Here is a 17,334-nt window from a genome sequence, read left to right as displayed (position 1 = left end):
TCATCAGTGCTTGTCAGCCAATCAGCACTCACATAGATGGATATTTCTTGTTTTCTAAGTGGCATAGAAACACCAATGCGATCGTTCACAAGATAGAAAAAAACAGGTCTTGTTCACCAGATTGTCTTGTTTCTGGCAAATCTAAAAGGACTAAAACTGTGAAAGGACTCTGTCTACAATCATTATGCTCAGTCATTTGAAATAGTTGGAATCTCTGGAACTGTACTATTTATAGTGATTCACTTAGATCTCTACTGGCTTTGGAATCACTTCACATTAGTTCTCACCCTATTCAAAACTGACCGGTCCATTTCTCATTGTTATTTACTTCTATCTGGTGTTTCTGGATACCTGGCCACGTTGGTATTTGCAGGAACAAGCAACACCTCATCTTACTCTATCTGCTCTGGTGCTATTGCTGGTGTGCCTACTCCATACATGGACTATGGTTCTGTATTTCAAGGATCTGCACCACTTGGAAGTTGGAATGAGCAACATGACAACAAGCTTTTTCAGATAAAACCTTCTATTGGACTTTGGTCATCTTGTTTCCATGAGGATTAGAAGGAGGAAGTTGTCCTCACTAGGCTACGAATTAGTCACAGTTTTTAACTTATTGTTTTCTTTTATTTGGAACTGATGCACCAATGTGTGATCTGTATGACACTCAAGTCAGAATAGCCCACTTTATTGTGGTGTTGTTACAGCCATGAGCAACAATATAATTTTAGAAGTGTTTTTTTCCATTGGTTCACTTCTAACATTGGACAGTGTCTTTGACAATGGTGAGACTGTCCACCTTACAAATGTTTTTAATTTTTTAAGTATCATTAATCTTTATCTGATGTTGAGCTGCTGTTTTTGTTTTAATTTAAGTTTCCTTTACACTTTATAATATTTTCACTGTTATTTTTTTACTGCTTGTTTGGCACAGATAGCCTAGTTGCTTTGCGCCATGAAACACCAAATAGCAACAGCAACAACAAAGGAAGGAAATAATATTTTGAGAAGAATTTAACTGAAAGGTTTAGTGTCAAAATCTTGTTAAACTACTTTTTGTTTATGTTATTCAAGTTAGTATAGCATAAAGACTTAGCTAATAATACATATTTTAATCATGTATAAGTTTTAAGTTCTTAATTCTACAAAGAGATGTTTAAAAATTGTAAATTCTCCCTATTATGACACATGTGACATTTTCTCTGGATAGCTTCTTTATGCTTTTCCACCACTTCCTGAAAGATTAAGATATCAAACATAAATTACTTGCAATAGAATCATCATTGCTCTGATAGATCGTAAATATAAAATCTATAAACAAGTACAAAAAGGTAAAGTGATCAGTCAGTTTGACCGAGTCTGTGTTGAGAGTTAAGCAAAGATTAAAAGATATTTATGTAGAATATATGGGATGCGTATGTGCCATAAAATAAATTGCTTCATATGATTTATATATATATATTTTCAAATCTGTATGAGTTGACTGTCTCATCATGATATAATGGAAGCTAGCCTACTACAGTTTTGGTATGAAAAGGAAGGTTGTAGAATAAAGTTTTTTTATACTTATATTTTAAGCTATCCTCTAACTAAAGTTCTAAAGAAATGGTGAGTTTATTAGGACAAATTAATTATAAGATGAAGAACACAGTTGTTGTTATTCTCCATACATTTCCCATTGTGAGCAGTAGCACTTAATCTTTATAAATCTTGGAAATCATTCTCTTATTTAAAAGTTGTTTTTTTCTAAAGTTCATTTGTTATCTTGTTTGGTAAAGAAAATATGAGTTACTAATGAATGAACGTTGTTTAGTATGTGAAATTGAGAGTTCTAATCATTTGAAGTAAGAACATAAAAACAATATACATAAAGTTAGCTGTCTTCATTTATAGTCTTGCTCTCTATAGATAGTTTTCGATTTAGAATTTTCTATTAATTGTGAAAAGTTGACCTAGATTTGGTGATCCATGATAAATGAAAAATGTTAAATTTTTGTGAAAGGTTGATTCCTAATCTTGTTTCGTACCTAATAAAAAAAAAACGTTACATTGGTGTGAAAAGTTGATTCCTGACTGGTTTTGTTGTGGTAAAATTTTAAAGGTCTAAGTAGTGAATCCCTTGAAACTGTTTTATCTAAATTTCCAGTGATTATTGTGGATGAAAGTTTGAAACCTGTTGGAGGTGAATTGCTTGTTCCATAAGTTTTAATGTCAAGTGAATTGAATTTAGAAATCTGTACTGTTTCAGTGGGTCTTACACCATTCAGACACATTTATTTTGTTATAGTTAATTACAAACTTTAAATTAATTTTAGTTCTATGTATTAAACAAAGAAATGTTTGTCTTCAGTTGTGACCTTGTCTTACCATGAAGTCGCGTCAGCAGTTTAGATGTTGGTGGAAATGGTTGGATTTGATTGACAACAGGAGAGAGATGTAGATAAGATGTACCATTGTAAGCATTATATTTTGAATGTTCATGTCTTGCATCAATATACCCAAAGGTTTTACTCCTTTTATATAGCATTTTTTTTATTTTATGGTAACTACATTTGTTCAGTATGTGTTTCAGGATGTGTGGTTTTGTCTAGGACTCTGTTTGTAATAAAATGTTTATTTAGAGCATCGGAGAAACTTCATCATCAACGAGCCAAGGAAAGGAGAGAGCAACTGAAACAAGTGAGAGCCCACATGCAGAAAGATGAAGGCCGGATTCAAGCTTGTGGCTGGAGTGTTCCAAATAAGACTTTAGAGGATGAGCAGAACTCGGGCTATCCTACAGAAACTCCTGTTCCTGTTCCAGTATACTGTCGACTACTTCAGGGACAGGATCCTGGAATGAAGGTATGTAATTGAATTTATAGCTCATATTATTTTGTTTGTTTTTGTTTTTAAGTTAGATAATTTACATGAATAATTTAACCCTTTCATTATCTGGATTTTGTAGCCTCAGTTTTTGCATTAGAATACATTGTTTCTGACTTGGTTGCCTTATAGTTCAGTACCTTATAATATAATACCAGTTGTTCAGTGGTAAGTCTCTGAGCCAACACTGTCAAAACTGAATTTTGATACTTGTGGTGGTCATAGCACAAATAGCTCCTTTTGTAGCTTTGAACTTTATGATTAAAAATCTTGTGACAATTAATAAAAATTAATCATCAGGTTATGGGAGTTCTGTGTGTTATATTTAAAATATCTAGGAAGGCATAGGTAACTTATTTTAGCCACATATATTTGTGTGATATCTTTGTAACAGGAAGGTTTAATAAATTATTGATTGAAGTAGCATTTCACCACTTAAAGCAATTTAAATTTTATATAAAATATGTTTTATTACATGTGGTAATACACACAGTGTGTAATTGTAATGATCTTAAATGAACATGTTGAGACAGTCAGGGTTCCATAATAACAACATTTGTAAATAAATTCAAAAAATTTACAAAACACAGTCACTTCTCTCACCATAGGCATCCTTTACTGTGCATGTCACACAAATTTTAGTGATTTGCATTCAAAATTTAATTAAATTATTTTAAGTATATATTATACCAATTGGTATAGCATAAAATTGTACTTACTAATTCATATTTTAATAGTATATAAGTTTGAAGTTCTTAATGTTTTTAAGGCAATATTAAGAAAAATCCTGAATTATACCTAGTGTGAGAAATGTGATGTTTCCTTAATTTATTCACTACGCCTCCAGTTAGTATGAAATTTAATGTAAATTACTCATTGTGATATCATCATTGCTCAGACAAAGCATAATTTTTATAGCTTTCAATTTTGTTTGGTTACAGAGCTATCTCATAAGAAAATTACACCTCTCTTGCTACACCCACTTATCAAATCTTTTTCATCATCTGTTAATAGTTAATACTATATTATTTATAACCAATAGAAAGCCAGTGATTTCATCTATCTCATTTTTTATGTACAGAGAATTGTCAGTTTCTCTTCCAGTACAAGTTTTGTTCTCATGGGAAACGTACAGACTAGACTGCATAAATTTGTAGTGGTTGTTGTTGAATAGTCAGAAAGTCAGAAAAATATTAATATTTAGGGGACATTGCTTGCTTTGATATGTTATGTAATTAGATAAAAATCGTTTAATGCATTAATACGATTAATATAAAAAAGGAGGGTTAAATGGCATTGTCAGGCAACAACAAGAAATAGAACGACTCAGGTAGATACTTTGTCTTGTATTCATGGTTATTTTTTATTTATTTATTATTAAAGTAAATAGAATGTAAAATTAAGGAACTGAGAGGAAATAAATAATTGTAATAAAATAACTTTTCATGAGCAGCTTGAAGTAGTTCTGATTAATGTACTTCAATAGTGTAACACGAGCTGCATGTTCCATTGGAGTAGTTCTGAGTAATGTAGTTTAGTAGTGTAACACGAGCTGCATGTTCCATTGGAGTAGTTCTGTGTAGTGTAGTTCAGTAGCGTAACATGAGCTGCATGTTCCTTTAGAGTAGTTCTGAGTAATGTAGTTTAGTAGTGTAACACGAGCTGCATGTTCCATTGGAGTAGTTCTGATTAATATAATTCAATAACGTAACATGAGCTGCATGTTCCATTGGAGTAGTTCTGAGTAATGTAATTCAATAGCTTAACACAAGCTGCATGTTCCATTGAAGTAGTTCTAAGTAATGTAATTCAATAGCTTAACACAAGCTGCATGTTCCATTGGAATAGTTCTGATTAATGTAATTCAATAGCATAAAATGAGCTACATGTTCCCCAAATGATTTAGAACTTATAATGGCATGAATAGTAATTAGACATGGATCAAAAAGTAACAAAACAATAAAATACAAGTATAAAGAAATGTATATCATTACAAGTGTAAAACTACATAAGAAGGATAAACAAATGTAGTTTCATGTTTAGAAAGAATAAAGGGTAATTTAGATTTATTTCAATTTTCTTTTGGTGATTACTAAGTGGTTGAAGTTAACCAACCTTGTATGGAGTAAATAGAGTAATTGCCATCAATCACAGGTCCCGTTCTAGTAACCATTTCCATTAATTCAGTGTCCTTCCTAATGTAAACAACCCAAGGCTGAACACAATACTCAAAATGTGGCCTAACCAGTGACCTGCACAGTGAAATTATAACCTCTTTAAACTTGTATTCAGTGTTTCTGTAGATACAACCTAAAATTCGTTTTGCCTTACCACTAGTAATAGTACACTGCTTTAGAGACTGATTCACTATTACACCAAAATCCCTTTCATTCATGACACTGCTAAGGTTATTCCCATCCAAATTATACTTACAATAACTCAAGTTACAATAACCAATGTGCACTATCTTTCATTTATTATAATAGAGATCCATATGCCAAATAGGAAAGAATGTAGTTTTTATTTTCTTTGTCAATTAGTTGATGAAAATTTATTTAAAAATGGCAGTGTTTGAGTTTGTTATTGTTATCTTCCTTTATGTCTCCTCAGACTTATCCTAAACAGTTCATTCTGACTTTTGAACTAGTCATTAATTCTTTAGTTTTGACTGTTATTAATAAAAATATTAAAAGGATTATTTCATAAGATTTGTTTCAGAAAATGTTTGGAAACACAACTGAACATTCATCTCTCCATATAAGTGTGTATACATACAAAATATAGATGAAACTCCAGCATAATTACAACAAGCACATTGTGAATTTCTTTACTGGAGGATATCCTATTTTAACTATCAGTTAACAAATGTAGCAGAGAATCCACTATAATTACAAGACATAACATGTTTTTATGTATTGGTGGTATGATATTAAACCTGTATCTACCAACACTAAAGAAGCAGATTTATAACAGTCATATCCTATATTTTTACATATAATTCTGTTATGTTCTGTATATTTATAACTGCTAGGATAATTTTTCTGTTAGCAAAGTACTTGTTTAGTTGGTGGCCTACCTAAAGTAGAAGACTAAATTCATTTTGAAAATTGTCTAATCACAATCTGTATAACATTTTATATAACTCTTCAGCTTTACTTTGTTAGTTTAACATAATATATTATTTGTTTTCTATCATTTACTGTGTACCTATAGATATGGTGTGCTGTGGGAATAGACCTAACATGTAGTAAGAGTTATATACCTAAATCAACAATTGTACCAGCCTTAGATGCTGAGAGGGAGTCAATCAAAGAAGCTGAAACTCTTTTCTTCAATTCAGAAGAGGTAAGCTTAATCAATCAAGACTCTTTTGGTATTTTTCAGAGTAATAATTTAACAAACATTGATTCTCGATGATAAGAAACTCACTTGAAATAAAAATGTCTCAGACTGGCTGGTATGGGTATTAACACTTTTATTGATAAAGAGAGAAGTTCTCTCCTTATCAATAAGTGTTAAAACCCTCAGGCAACAGTACATGGCCCTATGATCTTTACCTGAAAAAATATATACAAGGGTGGGTCAAAACCTTATTTATGTTGTACAGAAAATATCACTGTGCTTATAAATCATGCTAGTTTAATATTCCATTGAAGTAACTTACTTTCTCAGGCTAGGTAGGTTTTGTAATCTGTGTTACCCATATTGTCCATAATCCATGTTATTTGATATTATATATTTATAAACCATAATAAAAACAGATGATTACAACTTTGTAAAGTAGAAGTTGCTTACTACCTGTTCCAAAAACATTAATCTCAGACTCTTTGCTTCTGAATAAGGAAGTTCTGATTTTTTCATAGGATCTGTTCATCATTGGCCCCTTCTAAAAATAGTTATAACAAACACAGATATAAGCAACAATTATGTAATTCTATTTGTGGGTACATTATTCTGATGTGTTTTTTTTTAAACTTATTTTTAATAATTAAAAAATATTTACCCATGTCTGGTTAACTGATAACAGGATATTTTAGAAATTTCAAGTACACCTGGTGTGCTAACACTTCACCCATCTAAATAATTACAAAGTATTTTATCAAATCAATGAAGTAATTTTTATGTAAAACAGATTTCATATTATTGAAGGTTTTTCTGCAGTACTTTGTATACATTAGATAATGATGAAACAGTATTTTGTCAAAATTTTTCTTCACCTACCTGTTGAAGGTAGGTGAAAGTATGCATTTCATGATGTTATAGAAGATCTGATTCAAACTTTAAAGTACTGTATTTTCAGTATATTCATGTGCATTTCATGATGTTCCAGAAGGTTAGATTAAAACTTTAATTAAAGTAATTTATTATTAACATATATAAATAAACATAACACCCAAATTAGATTAATGAATCAAATTTTAATGTTGTACAAGTTTTTAGATCATTATTTTACAAGTAAATATTAAATAATCATTGGTCTCCTTGTATGAGAACTGTGACATGTGTTCTCTTGATATCTTTTTTCTTCCACCCCCTCTGAGAATTGAGAAATTTAAAGTAAATTATTACAATAACATAGATATTAAAATTCAAGATATAATTTTTTTATAGAAGAATGGAATTTAATATAAATTGCTTATAATATAGATATTACAAAGCAAGATAGAAGTTTTTAGAGCTACAATCTTATTTATTTATGGAGCTGTAAACTAGAAAATCAAACCCACTTTCCACACTCACCTGTCACAGTCTTTCTTTCACAAACTGCTTGTAGTTCTTTTTGATGTTTTGTACTAAGTTATTTATAACCAACAGAATGTCAAAGTTTTAATTTATGAAATGTTTTTAAGTTGTTTTTTAGCACAAATTTGCCTATTTCATCTCCATTTTAAAAATTTCACTTTCATGTTCACTTCAACAAGTTAACTAAGATTTAAAAGTTTTTATTGCATGTAAACAACCAGATGAATTATTATAGTTATAGGAGACTGTTTGCTTTGTGTATGTTATAATTCTGTGTTCTTAGATGCATTATTTAAGTAAATAAAAATTATTTAGTGTTGTGGTATTCAGTATAAAAAAGTAGGCTTAAATTTCATTAAAAATAAACAGCAAAAACAAAATGACACTAAGTACTATTTTTCTTATTTTTCATGTGCATTATTTATTTATTGTTAAAAAATAACAAAATTATAAAAATTAGAAACTTAGGTTAAATTAGATAAAATAATGAAAAGTAATAATAATTCGTAAGTTATGCTGATGAGAAGCTCATGTGATTTGTAACTTTATGACAATATGAGCTACTCGTTTGAATGATTTACAAATTTTGTAGTGGGATTATTAGTTAAACACAGTTCATAGGGCAGTAAAATAATAAAATTAAGTACAAATAAATATATACTGTTACAAGTTTTAAGTTATTTACAATAAACAATTGTTTCATGTTACAATGTGCAGTTATTCTAGAAGGAACGATAAAGGTAATTTAGATTTTTTTTCTGTCTTTCTTTTTTATGGTGATTTACAAGGTCTGTTAAATTTCTAAATGGGAAGAGATTTAGGATAGAGAGAATAATACATAAAAAAGTTTTACTGAAAATATTTTGATATTTCTTTAGGTTGTTTTAGAAATTACACAATTAAAATTTTATACTTATCAGATAAAGTGTTTTTAATCCTAACATGAAAATCACTTTAAGCTTGGAACAGTCAACACTCTCACTCCATATGGTCATGGAAGAAGTTTTATTAAAATATCAGATTTATTTTGTACAGAAGATTCATTTCATTTACTAAAAGCTTGCCAAGATAAACAAAACACATTAAGAGTGGTATTATGGAAACTCTGATAGCTATTCTCAGGTCTTGAACTCTGTTAAATTCACCAAGCTTGTACTGAGAGAGTGAAACATATTCAGAATAAAATCTGTAAAATTAGTGTACAGTTCTTGAACATTATTACTAATGATTACAATGTTCTTAAATGAAAGTTTTTCTCATTGTGGTTTTCCAGATGCTCGTATAGTTTTTTTTTCTCTTCTTGTTGGTTCTGTAACACAAAATATATTCTTAATTTGAGGGTGAATGTGTCTGCATAGTTCTGATTGTCCCAAATATTATATTAAAAATAATTTAACTTTTGGACCTATTATAAGTCTGAGTTACAGACTTGGCTGCTTGTGTAATAATCACATTATAAATGAAAATGATTATATTTTTGTGAAATAATTTAAAATTGAAGTTTTTATGAAACATACAATGAAAACTGTGATCTACATGTTTTGTTATTATGCACTCTCACTGAAAAGAATGCTACCTTGTATGTGTGGATATCCTGAGATTAGTTTGATAGGCTGTGATGTTTTGTTGTTAACTCGCTTTCACTGAAAAGAAAGTTGTCTTTATTATTCTACTGAATTGGTTCAGTTAATTGTGAATGTGTTTTAACATTTTCAGTTGATACATTTACTCAATTCTGAATATAATATTTTAGTAGATAGGTCTATTTAGTCCAAAACATGTTTTAACAAGCAAGCTCTTACTGAACAGCAGAAAATATGACTGTATTGATAGGTGAAGGGGTTACCCCTCATATCTGGAAAACTGGAAATCTGAAAGTGAGGTATGTGTAGTGCATGATATTGGGATCATTTTGTCATGCTGTTTTCTAACAAGTTAAGGTGTTTTCATCCTATCAGAGTGGATCACCTAAATGTTATGATAGTGCTACTTCACCATTATTTGAACATTCGTGTTTCCTCTTACCCTTGTGACATTGTTGCACTTCATTCAGAAAATGTCTTCATATTCTATTTTCATTACTTGAACATTCTTTTCTCTCACAGTTGTATCAGTTGTTTTCACTCTCATACCCAGCCTGTATTATACTGCTTCTTTACATAGTTGTGTCTCTTTTTGTGTGCTTGACAATTCTTTTATTGTTGAAGTTTTCTTGCTTCTTTTACAGCTAACTTTTTGAGAAAAATGGTATGCAATCATGATTATTTGATACACTTGTAACACCTTTGGCACATCTAAATTTGCTAATTATATTGAATCTTACCTATTTTCCACCTCAACAAGAACAAACACTAGGTGATACTGGATTGTTGTTTGAGCAGTTTTCCACAAGTTTTGCAAAAAATTTGGGATGGTGAATGATCCATAGAAAATGTACTAAAGGATGCCATGATCATTGTGGGAATAAGGGTGAAAAATCACAAATTTTACTGACAAAAACCAGTCAAAACGTTTTTAGATGTCATCTAGCTATAGATTTACATAAACCTGAATTTCATGTGAATTAATGCATGTAGAATTTCAGGAAAAAAAGACCAAGTGCTGGTTATGTTTCCTTCCATTTCCACTGCCCTTGAACCAGAGATTGGTCTGTTTGGTTATAAACATGTTTCAACATATTAGTAGATTGGTCTGTTTGGTTATAAGTGTGTTTCATTTCATCACATTGTTCCACTTGGTTATGTGTGTTTTAACATTTTAGTAAGTTATCAGTGATGTCGAGAAAACCCACTTTTAGTAACAAAATAGTAACAAAATATGACATTCCAGTTAATACCAAATTTATTCAAAAACCAGGCACAAAACTGAGGTCTATACTATGTAAAAACTACACTGACAAACACCACACCAACATTATTTATAAAATACAATATGATAACTTCCATGACTTCTATATTGGAGAAACAGGTAGAAAAATGGAAACCAGATTCGAAGAACATAAAAAGGCACCTTCACAAGTTTTCAAACACTGCAAGTCAAATAAACACAACATAACCATAGAAAACACTCAAATATTAAATAAAGAAACAAATATAAACAAATGCAAAATTAAAGAAGCCTTACTTATACAACAACTTAAACCAAAAATAAACCAATATAAAGGAATGCCTTTATACCTGTATTAAATAAAGAAACAAATATAAACAAACGCAAAATTAAAGAAGCCTTACTTATACAACAACTTAAACCCAAAATAAACCAATATAAAGGAATGCCTTTATACCTGTATTAAATATAATAAAATAAATAATATAAAATTATATATTCAAAATCTAATACCACCCTCTACATTCTGATACTCAGTTACACAACCCCTTCCAAACATGTGGTCAGCTTCTGGTCAGTTACCTCTTTCTTTCTTTGTGAACCTGATGATGACCAAAGAAGGTTGAAACGTTGTTTGCTCTTCTACGTAAGATATTTTCTTAACCCAAACGAGTCCTTTTTGCATATATATTTTAGTAAATTAGTCCATGTGGTTATAAATATGTTTTAACATGTCTAAAGTGTGGATATACTGGATAATGAATATGTTTGAACAGTTTTATTAGGTATTTGATACATGTTTTCTTGGTTATGAAATAATTATGATTTTGGTAGATGAATGTTTTAAATTTAAAAGATAGTATTCTTGATTTTGAATGTTCTAAATTCTCAACAGCTACGTATGTTTTGGTCTAAATGACAAAGTGTATTTCTGTTTTTATATAGAATTGATTTCATTTTATATTTGCCATTTCTATGATTTTTTTCCCTCCCTTATTTAGAACTCTTTGGAAGCATTGGATAAGAAATTGTCATCTTTTGTATGGATCGGTAGTTCTTCACACACGAGAAGCAAAGTAACAGTAATTAGTGCTAACAACCCAGCTAGCACCTTGGATTCATTCCATGTCTGTAGTGCCCACCTTCTGTGTATGGCCAGTGTTCCAGGTATGTTGCATGCTTTAATTGGTTTAATCCAATCTTTCCAGCTGAGAAAGGTTTATTTGTCTATGATTTTACTTACAATTAAAATAAGTGAACCAAAAATGTTATTCATTGAAAACATGTCAGTGTGTTATGGTAAAATGATTTCTTAATATAATGTTTAATCATATAAGGCATACAGTGGAAACTAATGAATATTTTAATGATTATTCAAAAAGTCTTGTAATTGTTCTTTTGATGATAAATGTAACCCAGTTTGTTGAGTTTTTTTAAACAGTGTTAAAGTTTAACTCATTTCTAGTGCTGTTGACTCTCCTGGAAACAATAATTCATTTTCTGAATAAAGCACAAAATAAATATTTCACCAAAGTGAAAAGATTGCTGTTTGTTTATATCTTGAATACATGACTTTTATCCATTTTTAATGTGTGGTTGCATGGAAATATATGATAATTATGACATTCTAATGAAAATAACATTTTGATATTTGATACCAATGGCATATTTGAAAATTAAAGCTACTGATTGACCTATTATTTTTACCCTACTTATTTGATTCCAGAGTTATGCTTGAAACGTTGAACATATTTCAACCAATGTTTTAACATTTGATACAAATGAAAGCCACATTGATTAAACTAACATTTTACACCTCTTGCTCATAATGGAGAGGGCTCTTTTATTTGAGATTTTTAATATTAATAAAACAAAATTTGATTTGTGTACATGTATTTGGTTAAAAAAGCTGTGAAATAAAATATCACATTACAAATTCAGTCAGTGATATTTAATTTGAAACACCAGGATATGTACTCAGTGATATTTAATTTGAAATACTAGTAAATGCAGCCAGTCATATTTAATTAATAAGCAGATTGCCAACTAAAAACTGTGGTACTAACTGATCTTTGTTATTAGCACTCATAATGCAGATTTTAGAAATCACAATCTACTTCTAAGTCTGTGAAGTATTTATTTATAGGTTGTTTTTTTTTTCTGCTCAGGTATGTTTCTTGTGAAGAGACTAGTAAATGTTCTTTCCTCAGATTATGTATTAGAGGAAGCTTTAACCCTTTAAATGATTCAGTGTAACTTTAATACTGTTATAGACAAAGATTCTAGTCAAAATATATACACTGTCAGGAGTTTTGTTAAATGTTTCTTGATTCTAATTCTGATTCACCTGACATTTAGATATTAATCCTATTATTAGATATTTTACTGTTTTACTTTACTTAATATGTTTAACCTTTTAATACTTACTAATCATGAAATAAATAAAACTTATGTTTTAGGTGCTAAAGATACCGATTACCCAGTAGATGAGTCACTAACAAATTTTGGAAGTGATAAAAAACTAAGTGAAAATGAAGAACAAGGATTTACTGTTTTCAAATGTATGGGTGTTTCAAGTTTGTCATCTTCACCTGAAGGATCTATGAAAGGTAAGTTAATAAACTTTGAAATGACCAATATTAATACTGGAACTTTATTTATGGTTTTGGTCATGCTGCTTGTTTAGTCTGACGATAATTCCAGCCTTTTACTTTCAGCAGTTAGTAGTTTATGGTGACAACTTCTTCCTGTTATTACTCATCCAATATTTTATGGTGACAACTTCTTCCTGTTATTACTCATCCAATATTTTATGGTGACAACTTCTTCCTGTTATTACTCATCCAATATTTTATGGTGACAACTTCTTCCTGTTATTACTCAACCAATATTTTATGGTGACAACTTCTTCCTGTTATTACTCAACCAATATTTTATGGTGACAACTTCTTCCTTTTATAACTCATCCAGTCTTTTATGATGGCAGCTTTTCTGTGTTAAGTGCTATTTTCAGATTAATTGTACTTTTGGCTATGAAAGTATCTATTGCATTATTCATTTATATTTAATATGTTAATCACATTTGCTTTCTGAGAGGAGGAGGTTATTATAATCAGGTCTGTGTGTTTGTGTGATTGTGTTTCTGCATGCATATCTAAGACTAATTCACTAATGTATGTGGGAAGTTAATATGGGACAATTCTCTTGACATTTGGATCTGAGAAGAATTTTATCATTTTTTAAAAGTTAAATTTCATATTATCCAATATAAATGTGCAAAACCTCAAAAAGGAACATTGGGCAAGGTCGTACCATTTCTGATTGCTCTTGTTATAGTAATTATCATTAGTGGTCATTACAATTTTGTTGATTATGAAAGTTTATAATGATAATTTTAAGATATTGCTCTTAAACTTAAAAATAACAAATTTGAAGCTCAAATTTATGTTAATTATTAAGAAACTTTTATTTTAATCTATAGATGAAAGAATACTTGTAGTTAACTTTATTACTTTATATTTATCTTAAAATAATTTTTCATTTTGTGTAAAACATTAGTGACTAGTCTCTTGTTAATAAAATCATACTTTTTCTTGTATCTTGTTTTATAATCACAGTGTCTTCATTAATACACTGTTTTAAAGTTTTTGAAATGTTAGTAACTATTATTTCAGTGTTATTCTTGTTAACTCTTTTACCATAAGCATTCTTTTGTGCACTAGTGACAAGGTTTTAATGAGTTACATTCAATATTTAATTAAATGACTTTCTTATTATGGTGTGTCAATATACATAGCTTTAAAATGTAGCTAATTTTAATAGTTTATAAGTCTTAAGTTCTGAAGGCTAAGGCATTATAAAAAAAATCCTGAATTTTTTTCTCATATGAGAATTGACATTTTGTCTTTATTCATTCCCTCTTTAATTTATCTACCACCCCTATGAAAAGTATGTAAAATTTCTCATTATAATCTTGTCATCACTCAAGCAAAACATAATTTGTATAGTCTTCAATCTTATTTGGTTATTGAGCCATAAAATAGAAAATTAGACACATTCTTGCTATTCCCATGTTTCACGTTCTCTTTTACAGAAATTACCAGTAGTGTTTTCTGACATTCAATACCATAATGTATGTTACATATGAAAAAATTCAGGTTTTTACTCTGTTAAATGACATTACAGAGAATTTTTAGTTTCACTTTCAGTTCAAATTCTATTGGGAAGCACATTGAGAAACTTAGATGAATTTCTAATAGCTGTTGTCCTATAGTTTGAAAACCAAAAAACGTTGTGATAGTTTTGAGACATTCTGCTTTTTGCATGCTATTATTCTGTGTTTTTCAGATCATTATTTAATTACATAAAAAATATTAAGTGCAGTAGTTTTACTAGTATAAAAAAGTAAGGTTAAGTGTAACTGACAATCAATCACAAAAGATAAAACAGAAGGCCTGAGAAAGTACTTTATTGTTTTTATGTGTATTCTGTATTTATTATTATAGAAGTAATGAAAATATAAAAATTTAGGTTAGCTAAAGGGTCAGATTAGGTAAATTAAATAAAAATAATCTAATAAAAAAAATTATGAGGTACACTCACAAGTAGCTCATAGTGACATAATTTGATAAAGTAATATGAGCTGCAGGTTCAACAAGTTAAAGCTTGTAATAGTATGAAAAATAGACATGGTTCAAATGGCAGTGAAAGAATAAAAATGTAAGTATACATAAATATATATGGTTATGAATTTAAAAACAAATAGAATTTCTTGTAACAACTTGTAACTATTCTGGAAAGAAAAGGGGTAATTTAGATTTATTTCAATTTTGTGTTTTTTGGTGGTTATGAAGTTGGTTGAATTGATTAACCTTGTATGAAAATATCAGATAAGATGTAATGTTTTACTGAAAAAAAAAAGAAATTTATTTAGAAAGTTAAGAGATGATGCAAGTGAATTTTGGAAATTTTGAGATAAATGTGGAAATCATTTTGCACCTGGACTGGTAACGAAAAAGAAAAGACTATACACATTCATGGAAAAATCTTTAGTTAAGATACTTAATTTAAAAAAAATTTTGTGTTCAAAATACTTGTAATGATCACTAAACGTTTGCCAAACTTTGAACATTCACTTACTGTAATTATAGTTATGGTTAGAAAACTGTAACATACTAAATAGTCATGAGTCCATTCAAATAAACTGAATTAATTTTAAAATAGTTAAGTGATGATAGACCTTTACCACTGCTTTCCATTCTTATACTTTAAATTATATATTACTTGTCTATATGATGTTGTTAAACAGTTGCTGCTAAAAGAAAGTAAAAATTTAGGGTTAGGATACTTTTTTCTGGGTAATTTAAATCATAAGATAAATTAAAAATTACCATGTTTGAATAATCTAAATATTTCATTTTTAAATTTTTATCATTTGTACAGTTATCCAATTAATAAGATGATGGTAATCTATTTGGTAATATATTTGGCTAATTTGCTTTTCCAGTAATGATGAGCTATATTGACATTATTTTTTTGTGTTCACTCATCAATTTTAAACTTTTTATTTTGTTTCAAATTTCAATAATTTTGTCTTAATTTTTTTATATATTCTCTACAATTTAAGTATGATGATACTTGTTTTGAACTGTTTAAAAATCTAATTCCTACTTATTATTGTAATTTTTCAGTATTCATAAATTTTGACACTGTGATGATTATACATCTTTACAATTATGGTGACAGTTGACTGGGTTTTTATAAAAATCTAAAGCTTCTGATAAACATTAATATAAATATGTACACTGTCTGTATTTTGTGCTTTTATCCAACCATGAGCATTTTCTGAAAATGGCATTACCTGGGTTGTAGTTTGAAAATTGTAATTTTACAGTGGGAGTAATTGGTGCCAAATGGTCTGCTTTCATTCTGATATTAACAAAATTGACTAATTAAAATTAAGAAAGACTGGAGAGAAGGACATCAAAATGTAAATGAAGGAAAACAATTGTAGCAGCCGAGGCCCAAACTTAGCTGCTTGAAATAAGCCTTTCTTTGCCTAATTCTGTTAGGTTGTTGTTATCAATGTAATCAGGCTTATCTTGATTGAAATATTCTAACATTTACCAGTGCCTGAGAAACATAAACTGTTTTATAAAATTAAAGTTTCATACCTTAAGAAAAGAAAAGAAAAATTATAAGTTTATTTTTAGTTCTCATTCAATAAATCTTGAAATTATAATTCATCAAAATATAAATAGAATATTAGCCTCTCTTACATACATACACAATAACTTAGACACACATAACTACTTCCTTCCTTTTAAATTATAAGCCACTGCAAACACAATTTACACAAAACAAGAAAAGAAATAAGATGTTAACTTATTAGGCCTAATCTCAATCATCAGGTGTACGTTATTTCTGGTTTGCCAAGAAGTTTAATAAAAAAAGAATGCTAATACTTATACTTTCATAGCAAGCAAATTTCCACTTTTCTGTTCATTTAAAATGGCAAGAATGCATCATTTTGTAGACTTTGCATTTTTATTTAAACCATTATGCTGAATAAATAAAATTTTAAGATGTAAAGATTGAATATCAGTTTATCAAAGATGTAATATATCAGTATAGGTGTCTTAAATGTAATATAGGTTGTATAATTTCTACCACTATGAAAAATGCATATATTAGCATGTGACTTTGAGACTTGTCTTATCTTCAGGTATTGAGAAACATGCTATACAACTGTTAATGGTCATATAAACAGAGGAAACATTAAAATCTTGTCCAGGGGTGATAATAATTGTGGGCTAAGAATACTGTATGTATTTTACCTGACCTGTTAATGTTATCTTCCAGTCGTATAATCCTCTTTATTATCAAATACTTCTTCACAAA

The 17,334-nt window shown here is 29.2% G+C and overlaps 1 protein-coding gene across 6 annotated transcripts in view; it reads left to right on the top strand.

Moving 5' to 3' along the window:
- The window catches only part of LOC143239829 (C-Jun-amino-terminal kinase-interacting protein 4-like), a 118,534-nt gene that overhangs the window by 68,186 nt on the left and 33,014 nt on the right, over positions 1 to 17,334 (top strand). For all 6 annotated transcript variants that reach the window (XM_076481384.1, XM_076481383.1, XM_076481380.1 and 3 more), the window contains 4 exons: positions 2,622 to 2,844; positions 6,079 to 6,210; positions 11,436 to 11,601; positions 12,894 to 13,043. In XM_076481384.1, the coding sequence (XP_076337499.1) occupies positions 2,622 to 2,844; positions 6,079 to 6,210; positions 11,436 to 11,601; positions 12,894 to 13,043 (671 nt within the window). The remainder of the gene's footprint in view (positions 1 to 2,621; positions 2,845 to 6,078; positions 6,211 to 11,435; positions 11,602 to 12,893; positions 13,044 to 17,334) is intronic.

This window comes from Tachypleus tridentatus, chromosome 13 (assembly GCF_004210375.1).
Source record: "Tachypleus tridentatus isolate NWPU-2018 chromosome 13, ASM421037v1, whole genome shotgun sequence".
In the NCBI taxonomy this organism is placed as follows: Eukaryota; Metazoa; Arthropoda; class Merostomata; order Xiphosura; family Limulidae; genus Tachypleus; species Tachypleus tridentatus.
Note: the sequence above shows the minus strand (reverse complement) of the source record. Positions and strands in the feature narration are given on the sequence as shown.